At 34.9% G+C, this 18,346-nt stretch overlaps 1 protein-coding gene across 2 annotated transcripts in view; it reads right to left on the bottom strand.

Annotated features, from left to right (window-relative positions):
- Positions 1–9,256: 9,256 nt before the first annotated feature.
- The window catches only part of LOC146587415 (connector enhancer of kinase suppressor of ras 2-like), a 206,421-nt gene continuing 197,331 nt past the window's right edge, over positions 9,257–18,346 (bottom strand). The window contains exons 20-24 of one of the 2 annotated variants that reach the window (XM_085319811.1): positions 13,194–13,264; positions 12,379–12,482; positions 10,440–10,944; positions 9,904–10,103; positions 9,257–9,477 (exon numbers count right to left, since the gene is read on the bottom strand). In XM_085319811.1, the coding sequence (XP_085175937.1) occupies positions 9,262–9,477; positions 9,904–10,103; positions 10,440–10,944; positions 12,379–12,482; positions 13,194–13,264 (1,096 nt within the window). In that variant the 3' untranslated portion in view covers positions 9,257–9,261. The remainder of the gene's footprint in view (positions 9,478–9,903; positions 10,104–10,439; positions 10,945–12,378; positions 12,483–13,193; positions 13,265–18,346) is intronic. The other variant, XM_085319812.1, reaches the window with a different exon arrangement.

Raw genomic sequence — 18,346 nt, 5'->3', positions numbered from 1 at the left:
GGGGCCCGGAGGCGGGGCCGCACCGGGGGGTGGGGGTCGAGGCCGCCCCTCCCCGCGGCGGCGGTGTAACGGCAGCCTGGCGCCGTGACCGGCGCGCTGAGGCTGCCGCGCAGCAGCGCAGGAAGGGTCGCGTTCATCGCGCCGGAACGCGCTGCACGTTCTGCGCTTTCTCCCTAGAGGTTTATAGATAACGTTACCTTTTGCAGCCAATTTAACACTTTCCAGCTTTCTTGCAACTGTTAGGCCCAGAAGGAAACACTACCTCCAGCACTGTGTCCCCATTCATCTCTGAAAAACAAAGCAAAAGGCTCACTGATGCGTTAGTTACAATGCAAGTAATTGACCTATTAATAAGCCCGTGTCAGTCCACAGAAGCATGACCTCAATTCTGTGCTCCTCACAACCACATGAAGATACAAGGAGCCACTTGGTAACCTTTTCCGGACTTCTTTCCAAACACTACAAAATGTCTTTGCTTGCATTCCTCCAAGCAGCAGATTCTCTGCTTACCTTAACATTCAAGGTGTCTTAACAGGACTAAAACCAACATTCCAGCACTAAGAATGCATTTCACTAAATAAAAACAATTCTTGGGGAACAAGGTATAACAGCAGTTCTGATAGCTTCTAAATCACTGCTAAGTTATCTTTAATTACGCGCTTCCTAAGTGCATGTCATTCAGAAGTACAGTTTACAGGGCCCTAGGCAGTATGACCTCTTAATACTGCCTTTAGAGATGCACCAAGATTCTTGTAGCAGCCTTTGGTACAGTGAATTGACATCTCTCATAATTGTACGTTTTCTTCTTATAGGTGATGTTCTCTCCCTAACATCCGTGCAAGAATTTAAGATTACATTTTAAATACCCACATTTTAAAACATGAAAGGGAGAAAAAACCTCATATAAACTGTATTTACTTTGACCAAGAAAACAGCTAGAGGAATTATTTGAAGGGTTATTTATGTTAACTAGTCAAAGTTTCAGTTGTTAAAAAAAGATAAAAGAAAAAAGGGAAGATACAGTCAATACAATTCAGAGCACTGGTTGCATCAGATGGTTATAGCTTTATATGTGCCTATTCCAAATTGAGGACAGAAGCCTGAATTTAATCTTCTTAATTATAGTTATTAGAGAATACAATGACAAAAGAAAAAAAAAAAAAGACAGAAGCATAAAATTTAAGTGCAGATAATTCAGTTTATTGAAGTCCAAATTTACAACTGAAGTTTACAACATTTTTCCTCAAAAGAAAAGCTTTGTCTGAATTTAGGAAGAATAAATGTTCTTTTAATAATGTACAGACTATATCTCTTAAATAAGTTAATATCTTTGAAAAAAGAGCAATATGTTCCTTTTTTAATGTTGCAGTGCAACTTACAACTTACACGTCTGTGCAATGTACCATGAGGTATATGCCCAGTGAGCAACACACAGTGAAGTTTTCCATTCATAAATTTTCATTGTAGACACACAAAAAGTTAACAAGTTAATCTGTGATAGAAAAAACGCAGCCAGTTACAGTAATTGACACAGAACTCATCTGAAAAGAGGAAAAAAGAAACCTAACATTCACTGCCTATATAAACTATTGGATCATCTCTCAACATAGACAAGTATAAAATTAAAAATACCTTTGTGAAACTGAAGAAATACTGTATTATCCAGGGGTTGAAACCTAGTTTTACCTGTATTAGTCTACATCAGTTAATTTTCTATCTCTGTAGCATAAATCAGCTGAGGAACTTTACTACAGTATCTGTGTAGTACCTGCTCACGAAAGGGCTTAAATCAAGATGGTAATTATATAAAAGTTTCGGAATATTCATTAACTATGATATAACTCAGACATTTTCCCTGGCATAGACAGTTTACTATTACCTCTCAGTTCATCTCACAGCTGATTAGATAAACAAGGCTGAAACATGGAAGATTTAATAATATTTGAAGTTTTGAGGCTTCAAACTTCTTTTCAAGATGGCTCTTACTAAAATATTTATTTTTCTTAATGACAGAAAATGTATTTTAGAAAGAATTAACCACAACAAAACTTTGTGATAAATAACAGTTCTGCCTCTAATACATATATACATACTGCTTGTAAACAAAAAATGCCCACGAGTCATGGAGTCTCCATGATTTTCATACAAGGCGCTATAGATTTTTTTGTTATTGAAAACAGTCCTAGTGAAAGTTTGGTTTTTATCCTCCTATTGCTACAGAAATAGTAAGAATAGTAAGAATATTTACAAAGAAACAAAGACCATGGAGACCCCATAGCATTATTTACTAAAGATTTTAAGATAGTGGGGTTTTCAAAATACACATTGTGAGCACGTTCAGATCTCATTAACAGCACAGGTTGAACACCAGCAGTATGACACTAGTGCTTTGGTATTTCAACCCCTGAATATACAAAGACATTACTACAGCCTACTTCACAGTTTAATGCAAGTAAAGTGCAAGCCATAGTACAAGGGTGTCATACATTTTCATACATGTAAGCATTATCTAAAAAAGGCTCTCTATACAAGTTTTATTAGCTACTTCAGTAAACTAGACAGAAGTCACCTATGGCCCAGCAATTAATGATCTTACAAGGACATTTTCTTTGTAATACAGTATGTGTCAAAAGTAAAAAGTTTATTAATACTAGTGCACTTCTCTTGTATCCTAACCTGTTTTTTAGATTCTTAAGTTGAAATCCTTGTTTCTTCAGTAAAACAGAAGTCTTAACTGGTAACAGGGTCTCACTGTTATTTTGGCCAGTGAACAAGACATACCTGTTTTGTGGTTGCTAGTGAAAAAAAATGCAATAGAGCTAGTATGTATAATGTGGTAACCTTATTTAATCTGCAGCATTCAGACAGATGCATTTACAGTTAGTAAAAAGATCCATATTAACACCCTCACCAATGCCTGAGAATGAGAAATATTCTAGAAATGTGAGGACAGAAGTTAGTGGGCATTTCTGGTCAAACAATATAATTGTCCATATATTTTATCATTTATACAACATTGCTTTCTTTCAAATACTGTTCATACAGTGGCATTAATGCATTCAGCACAGTCCATAATTGTCACATCTAGTGCTTGTATGTATTTGAATAAATGCAAACAAGTTTCTTTGTTTCCTCAAGACCGGCCTGCATTAAGAATGAATACAGTTTTTTTTTCCTGAAGATAACGACCGGCAGTAGCTTTTAAAAAGTTTTTAATACTTCTATTAAGTCTAGGTCACAGTAGTATGTCAGCTATCTTAAAAACTGATAAAATCTTAATATTTATTTTAATCCTCTTCTAAATATGGAAGTATGGTATAAACTGTAACATGTAGAAAGTAAGCTTCAATAAAAAATGCTTATTCATCTATTAGTTTTATCAAGAACAGAGAATTGGTTGCCTGCACATTAATGGATGGAACTGATTAAAGTTCTATGTTCATATACTACGGGAGTTAAGGACGTAGTTTTTAAAATCAACTGACAAAATAAGACTTGATTTTAAGTAACAATGTATTTTCCAATTATCACCTGATAGTTTGGCTCAGGTTTGATTTTTAGATACAAATCAAGTTAACAGCCAATGAGAGCCACAGTCACACAGTGGTAATTCATGTGGGATAAAAGCACAGGGGGGAAATAGCGTGCCTGAAAATTGCTACTCTCAACCTTACCTTTAATGAGGAAAATATTCTACAAGGAAAAGAACTTTATGTTCTTTGAATGGATGAATTAGCTAATATTGCTCTTTAAATCTTTCCTGTTATTACCCATTTTTTGTACTATAGGTAAATAAACATCATTTGGCAATACGGAATAGAGCTTATCTCTAAGGAGATTGTAAGCTCAATGGTCTAAGGCATGTGGTATGTGGAAAAATTGCTACAAATGTACACTTCAAAACTGAGGCATTACTATATGCCATTCTGTTTTCCCTATAAATGCCCAACTTCCCTATTTTGAAAACTAAGCTGAAATAAATTATCCCTCATGAGACAAACTTACCACATATTTCTTCAACATGACACTACTGGAACTTGGGACAGTGTTTTCAGGGCAGAGCCCCAATTACACAAAAGGAGCTATGCTCTCCTTCTTGAGGATTTTTTCCAGGACTAGCTCCACAAATACTAGCTTGAGTCTCTATGGAGAGGTAAGATTTACTTAAGCTACTAGATTGGTGTTTAGACTGTAATTAAAACTGTATGTTAAACATCATTCATATTATAGTTCTTTGGGTGTAGCTGACAGGAAGTTGATCAATGCCTGGGGCTTAAGTTTTGTTGATCAGTTGTGCTACATCCTGTCTTAGTCCAGCATCCTGTCAAAACCAAAGTCTGTTTTAAATGACCTACTTTTAAAAGTCATTGGCCCCAATCACATGAAGAGTTTGTCCAAACCACTGTGGCAGCATCAGAAAATAGCTCAGTCTGGCAGAGCTRTCCAACCTCAAGAGGCCATCAGCCAAGATTTACCAGGATTGAACAGCCCCCAGATACATACTCTTGGTTATAAGTACCACTATTTTTTAGTGGAGAAGTATGTTTTTATTACTTTGGAAGACAGGTGAGACTACATGATGCAGAGTAGGCGCAATAATGTGTGTGGGGGCTTAAGTCTGTTTTATATTACTTAAGAGAGAAGAGAGAAAATAATTTTCTTTATTCTCCTCAGATTTATATTAAGTTAAGCAATACCAAAGTCTTCATTTTTCTGTCAGAAGTTTGGTGTCTATCCTATTAACAGTCCAAGTGAAATCTTCTAAAMGTCAACAGTAACACTCTACAAATTTTAGTGAGACTGAACAATTCCCAGAGCCTCTGTAAAGTAACCTCTTCAAAGTTACCTTTATCATCATTCACAAAACTTTGAATCAAAGAACCTTATTTTGGTCTAAAAAGCTGTAATTGCTGAGGACAGTAAGAATAAAGCTAATCTGCCATGTACAGCTAGCAATTCCATGCATCACTTTGGTATTTGTGTAATTTCATTTTCATATCTGCACCACATTTCTAGCTGAAAATACAGTAGTCCAGATCTGATCACATTCAGAATTCCCTGCTTGGAAAAGGAATCACATCTCATCCTCCAGAGATCCTTCATTAGCAAATGATCAGTCTTTCTTTATAGTACTAAAGCATAATGCAGTTCAAGAAGTGTTCACGATCCGTTTGAGAAAGTAGGACTGTATCAGAAGTTCACGACACAGTAGCATTGTTTTTGCCAATGCAGTGAAACAACCTGCTTTGATTACTGTGAGGGCAAATGTAACCCTACATGCGCAGTTGCAGAGTATGGACCCAGTATTTTTACGACCTTATTTCTATTATAGAATTTTGTAAGAACTTCTTCTCTCTTTGATTACTTCTTGTTCCTATTAATTAGACTAAGTTCAGAAATATTTTAAGATACACGAAAACAAAAAAATCTTAAGATCTCTCATGAAGTGCTAAGACAGACAGTTCTCAAAGACCAAAGAACTGAATTCAAAGAACACAGAAGGACAGTAGTAGAAAAGGGAGGGGAATCAGTAGTTAGGGGAAGCATGAAATAAATTATATTTTATATATATATATACATATATACACACATACATATATATATATATATATATAAAAGAAGCCAGTAACAAAAGACTACGTACAGGGGACGTCTACTGATTGAATGATTAATGATTGATTTTTCTGCGGTTAAAAATCTACCTAGCAGGAATTCTGAATAAAGATGCCAAGTTAGGTAACTTTCATAACATCTGAACAAATAAAACTCATCCAAACACTCTCTCTTTATAGTTGCATATATTAAGAACCATCTTTCACCTAACAGTTCAGGCATGTAATCTATTACGCTAATAATGTTGGTGCTGTTTATTTCCTTTGATGAACTCAGCAGCAAATAAAATTATTTTCTCACCCAAAAATGTGTGACCATAACCACCAGAATAATTTCAGATGCACTGTACAGTGTATCAGAGCACCTTTTGGTCCATGAGAATTTGACCTTTTTTTTTTTAATATAGTATGCAAGCAGGATCTGTTGCACAAATTTTAAATACAGTATGTATATCAGATTTGGTATTCTGGTTATTTCAAAGATCACAGAACTCCAAATAGTATGTGCTACTTTGACTTTGCATATTAATTTCTATAGTATAGTTTCATTATTAGTATCTAGCTACAGTAAGAAGAAACTGATGGTGAGGGTGGAAGGCCTGTAATGTGGAGTTGAGTATATGCATGTTAAGAAGCACCTCAAAATTCTTGTGAAATGACTTTTTTTCCAATATGCTGACTCACATTTGTGAAGCAAAATCTTGTGTTACTTACTTTAAAAATACAATTTTGCTTCCTTTAAGGTCTGAGCAATATTGGACAAGTCGTTTAAATATCTATCCCACTTAATCTTAACTTCATTACAGGAAATTTGGCTAAAGTATCTCAATTCACCTTGTGACTATCTTAGATGATTCATCTTGAATATTCATAATAAATCTCACATATTTGATGAGAACTACTCTTCAAGAACAGAATAAAGACTCATGATCTGACCGAAAGCCATTATGGTCTTTCAGTCTTAGGAAGGATTTTGCGTTGTCTCATCTCAATTTTTCAAAAATACCTTCTTTTTTTAATTTTAGTGAACAATGAGAAATGAAAATTGAGATTCACTCTTTTTTTACTGTTTTATTAACTGTATTTGTATTATTTTTGAGAAATGTGTGTTCCTAATTATGTTTTTTTCTCTGTAATTTTAAGCTGTATCTCTCTACCTACTGTTACAGAAGAGAAACAATTGGATTCATTGTTTATGAATGACTTCACTGAATGTATTTTGTGGTCAATTGTCATTTCTGCCTTTCAGTTATAATACAATAGTTTTTGAAAGCTATTTTAAAATCTGCTTATTATGAAAGCATACACCATGTTACAGATTTGAAACAAAATGCATGTTTAAATTACTTTATGAATACAAAAAATTCAATCCATTTAACTTAATCTGCGACCATTAGCACTGCTTGCACTTGCACTTTAGTTTCTAAATAGGTTATATAATTTACCCTATTGCTTGCTTCACTACATAATATTTTTGCACATTATATGAAGGGTAGTATTAAAATAGTGAAATATATATAAATTTTAGAGATCTGGTATGAACAACAGTTAGGAAGGAAAGAGTTCTCTGTTACCACTTCTGTTGTTCAGTTGTGCACTAAAATGCTGAGATGGTGTGCAAGTGAGATTTAGATTGAGTTGTTACTTTTTGCATGAATACTGCAACTGTGATTTTGATGAAAACTGTTGTTCTCTATTTTCTGTATTTTGTCACTTCAGGTACTTATAGAGAGGCTCAAGTGCATGCTTAATTACAAGTAAACCATGTACAACAGGATCCTGCTCTTCTGAAGTCACTAGAGTTTTGTTGTTCACTTCAATATTGCTGTAGCAGGCCAAATATGCCTTCATCTTGCATGTCCTGTGCAAATGTTGTTATGAATTTGTTGCAATGATGCTATGAGTCAAGTGCTTGTGAATGCAAAAAACTCAAAACAACTGCCACTAATACTTCTCTATTAATAATATCTTAGAATTATTTCAGATTATTGGTTGTTTAATCACTACATCCACTGGGGTTCAAATAAATGCCAGCGCAAATGGGAATATAAACCAAATCTGAGTTGTGTTTCTTCAGCTGCTTTGTGCAGACTGTACTAAAGAAACAGGGTTTGTTCATTCAGTTCTGGCTTTATGAATAATTAAATCTCTTCCCTGATACTAGTACCTCTTTGAGACATATTTTTTTTCCCTCATTATATTGATTTTTATAAATTTTATAATTCTTGACATAGGAAAGACAGCAAGATTAATGTTGTGTAAATGTTTCAGTGAATATCTGTGTTAATTTGTAAGTGAATGACTTCAACTGTATCCACATTCTTCTTGTTCTGCTTTCTAGAAATATTCTAGCAAGTGTATGTGGTTAGTATAAATTGGAAATAAGTGTTTGAAATTTATGTTCAGTAATATTGAGAATGACTGATTTTTTTCAAGAATACAAGTATGTACTTCAAAACCTGATTCTTAGAAATCATTCTCATCCAGGTAAGGAAGAGAAATACACTATGTGACTTGTGTGTCTTCTCAAAGCTAATCAACACAGATTGGTTTTCAAATGCTGTACTGAGTAACTTACACCCACTCACTAATGGGCTACATACAGTTAAAAATTATTGCCATACATTATATAATTCTGAATAATTTACTCAGCTCTAGATATCAGTCTATCACAGAATTTATTTGATAAGTTCAGGGTTTTTTTTTTCTTTTACTTAATTCTCAGCTTTGAAGCATGAGAACCTTTTTTAATTTTGTGACTCACAGGCTTGTGTCACTTGAATTCACAGTGAATAAACTATGAAAACCTGCAGTAGCTACCATATTTAGCGCAGATGGTTTTTTTCCACCATGAAATACTTCAGATTATATTAAAATCAGTTTAAGTTGCAGCATTAGCGAACAACCAACATTGTTCTACTCATATCTTAACTTCTTCTGTGCCATACCTCCTTGCTTATAGTCATTCACGTTAAAGGCAGGCACATTATTTTACAAACACAGTATCTAAATGGCATGTACAGTATGCCCATAGGGCCAGACTGGGATCTATTTGCTAGATGTACAGTGTACATTTTAAGGCACACTATAGGGATGGAGTTTACATTTTGATAACTCTGTCCTTTCTTTGCAAAGATGATCACTATCTGGAAATGTTGCAAAAATAAACGTTCATCTCTAAGAGTGGCCAATGCATTATGTTTTCATTTTATATTTTTCTCAAGAAAGATGTGTGAAAATGTGAATTTTAGGGCATTTTAAAAGCAAATGTCCACTACTATGTTACATTTTATATACATAGATATGTTTTTATATATATATATCTAAATATATAAAATGATTGTAGGAGCTCATACTATAAACTTAGCTTTAGTACAGTACTTTAAATATACTGGAATTAATTTTCAATTACACTTCTGCACTGCTTCTTTCTAATGCAGAGCTTGATACCAACATAGGTTGATCATAAAAACAAAAAATTCAGAAAGAATATTACTGTCTTATCATGCAATGTAGTAGGCATCCTGTGGCACTATTCTCTTATCCAACTTATTTACAATACTGCTGAGTACATTATTTATAAATATTACAGTGTTTCTCTTACTGGATTTTTCATGGCACCCAGCAGTTATTCATGACACTAGTCCTATCACACGTGAGTTTCAATGAATGAATGTGTATGTGTCAGCATTGGTGCTGAGGTTGCAAGTTCAGAGGCTCCATTTTGTGATTTCAGAGCAGCACTGTACTCACAAATGTCCAAGAAAAACTCATAGTTCTTTAGTTTCCAATCTTTAAACTTCTTTGATGTTAAGTTGGGATCATCCAGAAGGCTGTTGATAACTGTGAGGTCCCCTTCCTTCGCCTATCAAATTCCAGAAAGACACAGTACATGTCAAAATCAAATTTATGCCACATTTTGTACTTAGTTATTTTATGCCTTCTTTCATTTTAACACAAAGTGCTAAGGAAACTAGTACTGATGCTTAAATCTTTTACCTATATTTGGGAACTCTAACAGCTTAAGCTGTTTTGACAGTTCAGTCCTTGGCACTTTCAGCAACACACCTATAAAGAGCAGCAAATACTGCTAAATTTCTTTTCTTTCTTTCTTCTTTCTTTTTTCTTTCCTTTTTTTTTTTTTAAGACAAAATATACCTGTTTTTCAGTATTGTTAGTTTCTCTGGAATTTAATTCTTAGCTACAAAGAAAGTCTCATCTTTGGGAACTATTAAGAAATTATGCATTAAGTTCACGTCATTCATACACAGAACTAATAATAAAACCTTACTTTTAAAGTGCTCTTGAGAACTCTGATGTGGTGAAGCTTTTCGTTGATAACTGGATCATTGCATCTCTTTACAAAAGACCTGCGGAACTCCTGCTTGGTGGAAGGACGCTGTTCTCCAAAAGCTGATAAGCTAGCTTGTTCCAGAGACTTGTATAACTCTTGCAAACCATCTGTACTCTCTCCAGTTTCATTTTTGTTTTCTGAAAGAAAATAAATAAATAAATAACCCAACAACAAATCCAACAATTCAGAGAGAATAAGACAAAGTCTCTAAAAGTATCAAGGAATATTGCAAATCAGTATATAAAATAACCGTCTAACAGTCTTCCAATTTTCAGTTCGATAAAACAAGGCACAATATGATCAGTAGCAAAGTTGGTTTTTCTTAGCATTACACCCAGGCATTTTAGATACAAATTCCAATACAGTGACTGATGCACTGCCAAAATTTAACAGTTCAATCACAAAAGCCATGCTGAGAACAATGGTAATATTGCTACAGCTTTCTATGGGTCCCAGTCTCTCCAAAAACTTACCCTCTGCACAGAAACTATTATGCCTTCTAATAAGAACTTTCTCTTCTGTCTTTTCTTCTGTTACTTCCACCGACTTTATACGCCCCTTAACCCGGACATCTCTATTTCGTGGAAGGCTTTGACTACGTTGCTTCTGCGGCCTATGAAAACTATGTTCTCTTTGACATTCCGCCAAAGGGAAAGGCCCATCCCGATCATGATTGTGACGTCTCTGAACTGGTAATGTTGCTTGTCTTCGTTTCTCTGGTGACATTCCAGGCTGACCACTCATATATTCTGTATCAGGAGGAACAGTCTGAAGAAAATGGAGCCCTGAACTGGTTAATGGGGTCTCTATCAGATCTTGCCATGAACGTCTTTCACGGTAGGGAGGTCTGCATCCTGATGAGTGTGTGCTTCCTGCTGCATCTTGTCGAGAATCCTCAGCAGAAGAATGAGAATATGTTGATTCACTTGAAAAGTGCCGACCATGTTTGGGTTCAGGGAATGGACTTGAAGAATTCACCTGAAAAGAAACAAAAGCATCTGACTATACAGCATCATTTTGAAGAGACCCAAGAAAATCACTGTTTGTGTAGGACATTATACGACATACACTAATAATGAACTGATATGTGTTTTGATATGTCATAATATAAACCTCTCTTAAACAAAACATTACTAGTGCCATTTTCTAAGTGCTATATTTCAACCACTCCCTATTCTTGTTTTGCACATTCTCTGCCCATGAGCAACTCCTGCTGGAAACAGTGCTGGGAACATTGGTACAGGTCTTCTAAAGACCCATCCTGTTCACACTTGGTCCAGCAGTGTGTTGTAAATCCATGAAAGTCCCAAAAGGAAACATAAATGGATTTCCTTTCTTTTTAAGGGGAMAAATATTTCAGCCAAACAGGAAAGAAATACTTCAGCATCCAGGAATATTTTTGAATTTGGTGGGGGGGGAGGGGGACTGTTGAACTTATCGAATCATTTTAATTAAATTCTGCTGGCTCTGTGCATCATTTTAATTCAAAAATAAAGAGAAAGGCAAAAAAAGTGAAAAAACAGAAAGGGAGGGTCTTAACCTGTATCCCAGTTGATAAAACAGCATCACATGGGTGAAAATCAGTCTGAACTTCACCCATGTGATGCTGTTGCCTCAGTCACTCTTTCTTTGGTTCTGGCTGTGTGAGGATCGTGTCATTCACGCTGAAGAAAAATCTGAAAGAAAAATAGAGAACAGTCCTATCTGTGCTTAGAAACATAGATTAATTATTATAGTCTATGCTCTGTATATTAGAAATGTTCTTTTCTGCTACTAGAACCTGTTCATATACAAAATAGTGGGGTTTTTTCCCCATACACAATATACGAGTATATGAGTAGTATTTTTATCAGCTACTTAACATCTTATGATATAGTTACAGAAAATACTGTAACTAGAATGGTATTTTATATAAGCTTCATTTTGTAAAAAAAACCTTACCTCTGGAGACATTTTTCTTCTTAAAAAAGTTCATACTAGTATTGTGTGAATAGGATCTGATCTTAATTTCCAGTATCCAATATTCATACTTGAAATACAGTCTCAGTTAATAAAAACTAGTCTCAGTTAACACAAACTATCCCATTCAGCACTCTGTTCTCACACCGTAGTAAATCAACATTTGAATTCTCTCTCTGTATTGAGTGTAGTTTTCCATATCCTACAAAAAGCTGCAACAGTTACAACTCTGGAGAACCAGCTGTGTAAGGAGACATTTGCCCCTCCCATGTTTGTAATGGCTTATTTTGGAAACATTCAGTTCTTTGTGAGAAACAGCAGTACTTCGTTCTTAAAGTGAGCTCTGTCTCTGTTCTGCCTTTTRATTAAATATTCCAAAACAAGAAAATTGCAAATCAAGGCACACACGAATTTTTTAGTGACCTACTATCAGATGTAGTACTTATGACTCACTGAGGGTGTTTGATGGTATGTGTCACACAGCGCCGAAGAGCCTTCCTGCTTCAGTGTTAGAGAGCCGTCAACGTCATCCTGGTCGCTTTCACTCCAGTAATCTGCTAACAAAGAATTTCAGGTTTCATCGGTGGGTTTACTCACAAGAAAGCCTATGCATCATTTTCAAAATATCATTAGCATGCAAAGGTAACCATTTCAGAGTCACCTAGGTGGCTTGGCAGTCACTAAGGAACAGACTTCTGAAAATGTCTGGTGCTTAAAGATGCACAGATGCACAGAAGAGCTTTCAAATGTTTCATGATTACAGAAAGCAGGTTAGGCACCTAATTCCTATTATATGTAAAAATTGGTTCTGGCCAAAGACTTTCAAAGGAGAACTTCCTTGCAAATGCCAAAGCAGAGAGAGGCTAAACATCTAGTTCAACCGTCATCAAATACCAGGTTCCAGCATAGTTAGTGGAGAGAAAGTCTGTCACCTGAGCTGAGCTCAGTGACTGTGACATCTTGAATTACTCTAAGGTGATGAGCAAATCTGATGTCTCTGATTTAGAGATCATACCTCAGTCTTAACCTAACATTCTGTTTATCACTTGTGTTAAATGCTTCTTCAAACTATTATTCTAGATTTTCTCTGCTGATGGCACTATTAAATATAGTTCTTAGAGGATATGCATTCTCATGAAATTGATGTTTTAAAAGACATGGCACATACAATAATCAARTCAGTTACAAAATGTCCAATTTTGTTCACATAATGAATAGATGTGTACTCTCTTGCTCTCCTCTTCTAAGTATATTGTCAGAAATGTTACCTTCATCTGGATGAATATCCTTGTCATCAGGTGTGTAACCAATTGCTGCGAGGCCCAGACGATTCATCCATCTAACAGAGTAATAAACAAATGAGGAAGAGGGATACTTAAAAGAAATATCTAATATAAATGTGAGGACATACATATTCTTAAAATATAAAAAAGTCAGAGCAAACGGTTGGTCCAAAAAAACTGAACACTGTTTAGGCTGTGACAAGTCATCATTCAGATGTGCATATATCAATACATATTCAGTGGTTAATAATTTCAACTAAGTGAAGGATGTTCCAATTTATATGCACTCCAAATGTGGACTCCTATCCACACCTCTGGAAGCATGTTTCCATAGCGGACTATCAGAGTTCCTGTATTTTATTCTGCTGCCTAAAAAAATGAAGAATCGTGGTATCAATCTTTCTTATGTCACAAAGAAAACGTGAAGCATACAGGCCAACATGTTAATTTTAGCAACGATTTTATATGGGGTTTTTAGCAGAATATGCTGTGTAGAACAGAGAATTCTCAACTCTGTTCCACCTTAAAAAGAATCAAAGCCTCTCTAAGCTGCATGTACAAAATGTTGTGTGGAACAATTCCCAGAGACTTTGCGCAAAGAAACGTATTGCATTTATTCTGACTGCCATTTCTATTCAAGGCATTTGCTGAAAATACTAGTAAAATACTATAAATACAACAATGATCATCATTGTATGAAAACCTGTACKAGGAAATAAATCGTATTAAATTTGTATACTCAGAAAGCTAGACTAGACATGACATTACACTACTGACTTAGTCAAGATTTATGGTACTGATATTACAAATTTTAATGTTTGTAGATACGGGATTTCAACATTCTTATTTGTTCTTTTTAATACAAAACTTTAGGTTTACAAAACAAGACTTCATAAATTGAAAGTGCTTCCATATTTGCATTTCATATCAGATCTTCTAATTTCTTGCTTTGTTGTAATTAAATTAAGTTTGTCCCAAAATACTATTCTTTTTTTTCATTAGCAGACTATTATAGTTTATTTTGGGAAAGTTCCGCTGGAGTTTTTCTTTACTTAAGATTACTGGCTTCTTATACAATATATAATTGAAAGATAGGAAAAAAGAACACAACAATAATAAAGCCACTTTCTAAAAATAATGTCAGCAGATAGAAATTTATAGAGAAACAGCTGTTTTTCATCAACAAGGAAACATAACTAAAGAAAAAATACCTATTAATAGAAATCTGTAATGACTGAGATGTATTCTTAACTATTCCCTTACACAAACCGAACAATTATTTACAATGTCAGTAATTTCCTAGTATATTGAATGTGTTCTCTAGAAGCAGCTCTTTCCTTTTTAACACTGCAACATTAAATTGGTTAATAATTTTATTCTTGGCTGATGAATTGTATTGTGACAAAAACATCTTTTAAAGACTTCTCATGGGAGACATTAATAAACAACACATACTGTACCCTAAGGACAGATTTTGTGCAGATTAAAATAAGTAAATTAATCAGTGCAATTCTTTCTCACTTTTACTAGAACAAAATAAGCTTCTTAGGACCTATGTGAATATATAATTTGTCAAATGGCATAGTATATGAAAGATGGTCTATACTGCAAAGAGGCAGAAAATGAATGAAAAGTGAACTCTGCTAAAAATAGATGCAGCTCAGTATGTATTTATTGATCTAATGCTCAAAGCAATGCTCTGCAGTTATCAGAGCAACGATCTGCTTTAATATCAGACTCATTGTATGGACTTCAGCAGATCACCCTATCAATGTCGTGACTTAAGTAGCCAAGTGGGAAAATAACATACATACTTCTTACTTGTATAAAGTTATTACAAGAATTAGCTTACTCGCAAAACTATAAAAATATGAAGAATTGTACAATAATATTGCTTTACCTTTCAGCATTAAAAAGAACTAACAAAGTAAAATATAAATGGGAATAGCCATTAGTTTTCACAATATCAGCTGCAGGGTTAGAGCTGCCTACAGGCAGACATTGTTCTTATCGACATGGCAATTACTTATCTTACTATAGTGAAGGAATTAAATTTCAAATGGATTAACAGGCTTACTGAACACTTTATTTTATACAGTGCTCTCCACCATAATTTCATTCAACAAAAGGGCATCCTGATCACTTGACTGATATTTACTTCTCTTGAAAAGTATACTATGTACTGTAGTAATTCAAATCACAATGTACCCTTACTCATTATTAAGCATTTGTATTCACTGTTTTTAAACTATTTTTGAGTAACTGTTGAACAAGCTACTTTCAAAGTTATTTTAAAAAAAGGTTTTTTAATAAAGCAGTATTTCCTTTATTTAATTTTTTAAATAATAATATTTATTTAATTTATTTTCCTTTATTTAATAAAGCAATACTTCCATTTTTATGAAGAAAACAGACAATCAAGCTTATAAAAAAAAGTCTACCATGTTGACACTCTACTTCCCTGGAAAGCTTGACATCTCAGTCATTTGGTTCTGAACTCTGTGCTGCATGCCTTGTAGGCAAGTGTCAAGTTCAGGAAAGCAAAGCRAATGTGTGTTAGAATTAGAATCTTTTAAGGCATAGACGGCTGCATGTTTAATCAAAGATCAGGCAGTGCAAGACCACATGCTACCCCTGTCAAGCAGCTATAGTGAAAAAACAGGAGATCATTTGTCTATTTTAAGACAGCTACTCCTTCATAGCAGTTTGAATTCCATGTGATCTCAAGGAGCCGTGACATATCCTGGCAGGTACAGGTGTATCAATCTTATATGTATATTCTGGCTCCCTCACTCTTCTTCCCCACAAAATCTAACTTTTTTTCTTCTTTGGTAAGTTTTCATTCTCAGAGGTAGGTAAACAACAACTTACACTGTGCACATTTCATGCTAAATACTGCTCTGTGCTTGAGTGGGTTTGAGTCTAGGCCACAAAACAAATCACAAGGTTTGCGTTCTACATAGAGATTAGCTGCGATGCACATGGAGCTGTACTAAGTATCCCAAGGATACCGTGCTACAACTGACCTTCAGAATTGTACTCATCTCTATAAGGTACAGTATCTATCTTACTGAAGTAAAGTGTAACAACTTGTAAGTGACCAAAATAACATTTTTATTACTTTCATTGCCTTTAATTTAATATGCCACATGCAGGAAATGGTAAGCCTCAAATAGAGGCATGTAAGCATGCAAGTAAATTCTGTACTTCGTCTCAGTGGGTTTTGTTCTAAATAATCAGACTATGCTTTAATTAATTCTGTTGATTAGAAACAGACACCACTGCCACTGTCATTGCTCTAGGATAAAACAGAGCTGCATGGTAGGACATTAAGTTAAATTTACTGAGATAATTATGGTTAGTATCAGGGAACTACAGCCCAAGGGCTGTTCTGAGAGCCTGATTCCACCCCAAGGCAAAGGCAGGTTTACAAAGAGACTGAGGGCAGTCATGCACTAAGTAGCTATGACAATACTCAAAACTTGATACTGAAGAGTGACTCATGGCTGAAATGCCCTGAATTGTCTCCTCAAGCCAACAGTCAGGAGTTCTCTTACTGATCATCTAATGACAACACTGGAGAAATGTTAAAATGGACCAAACAGCTAGAAACATTTCCATATAGCTTTACAGTCCTAACACACTGCATTAAGAACAAAAATATGCCCTTACTTATAATACAAATGCAGTTAAGTATCTATTCGACCTATCTGACCAATATAATTTACTCCAGCTGAGTGTGATGATAAGCCAGTCCAAGGTTTCTGTAAAGTTTTGGGATTGAAGGTAACTATGCTTTTCTGATCAATCCTTCATCTTCACAAAGGCCGAGCAGAAGACAGAATCCATCTATGAATGAATGTATGTTTTTATCAATAGCGTTAGAAGAATTTTCACTTCCTTGATTTGGGATCACATCTCTTAAGGATGATTACGTTGCTTATACAAAAAGAGGAGGGGAAGCAATACAGAATGCCAACTACCTGGATTACAGAACATTAGATTGAAAGACACTGGTAACAAAGGGCAAGAAAAAATAATGACCTGGGCAAAAAGGTTGATATCCTAGAAAATAAAAACATGTATTAAAAAAATTGATATTGGAGAGACACGGGAGAAACACTGGGGTAAGGAACATATTTAGAACTGGAAAAGTATAGAGGAAAATGTACAAAAAACAGAATGAGGAGTTAATTTATACCATCAAAATGCTCTGATAAAAAGCCAAAACTTTAGAATTTTACAGCTTTGTACTAATACTTCCTGGTGTAGTATTTTTGCCAGACTGAGCACTGTAGAATGGCTATACTACTGCACTGTTCACCCCCATATATAGCATGGATTCATCCCACCTCTGGGGCCTGCGGCTAATTTTGATCAGAAAATGTTTCAGATGTTCTGCAGCTCAAAAGCTTTTGTGCATGAAAAATAAATTGAGCTCTGAAGGGCAGGACTGAAGTGGTCTCAGATATGGACAGTATTTTTCCTACATTTGAAAGAACTGCTGCTTATACAAGCATAAAGAMGGAAGGGATAAAAACTGTTCCTGTTAACTTGCAACACAACAGACAAGTTCCATTTCAGAGATTCCTATTTGAAAAGCATCTTTCATATTCCCCTGAATTTTCTCTTTGCATTTCACTGGATAAGGGACAGAAGAGTAATAGCTCTTTAAAAATTTTTCTGCTCTTTTTAAAGGGCAGCTAAAATTATGACAGACAGATCTGAAGTAATTACTCTTCAACTCACTTCTCCAGAACTCTAATAAGGGCATATATTTGAAATTTTTAGTTGCAAAGATCTTAGGTGCTACCTTATTTGTGAGTGGCTACTGAAGTAAATTAAAACTGTAAAAGATCCATTAACATCGGCCCATTGCCTGAACTGGCAAAGATCTGTCCAGAAGCAGGCTAACTTGCCTAAAATATAAAGACAACAGCAGACTGAACTTCAGTGATAAAAATGTGCTGAGTATCTGATACTTAAATCTAGCAAAAATAAACAGGATGGCTTAGTGAAAGCCTTGAGTAACTTGATTGGTTGTATTCCATACATAAAAATATAGAGGACAGGCACACTGAATTTTGCTAATCATCAGTAGAGATTTAATTCAGAATTCTCCAATTTTGAAACAGTCT

This window comes from Rhea americana, unplaced genomic scaffold (genome assembly GCF_003343005.1).
Source record: "Rhea americana isolate MKP2758 unplaced genomic scaffold, rheAme1 scaffold_6, whole genome shotgun sequence".
Lineage (NCBI taxonomy): Eukaryota > Metazoa > Chordata > Aves > Rheiformes > Rheidae > Rhea > Rhea americana.
The sequence above is the reverse complement of the archived record's forward strand: the minus strand, read 5'-3'. Positions and strand labels throughout refer to the sequence as shown.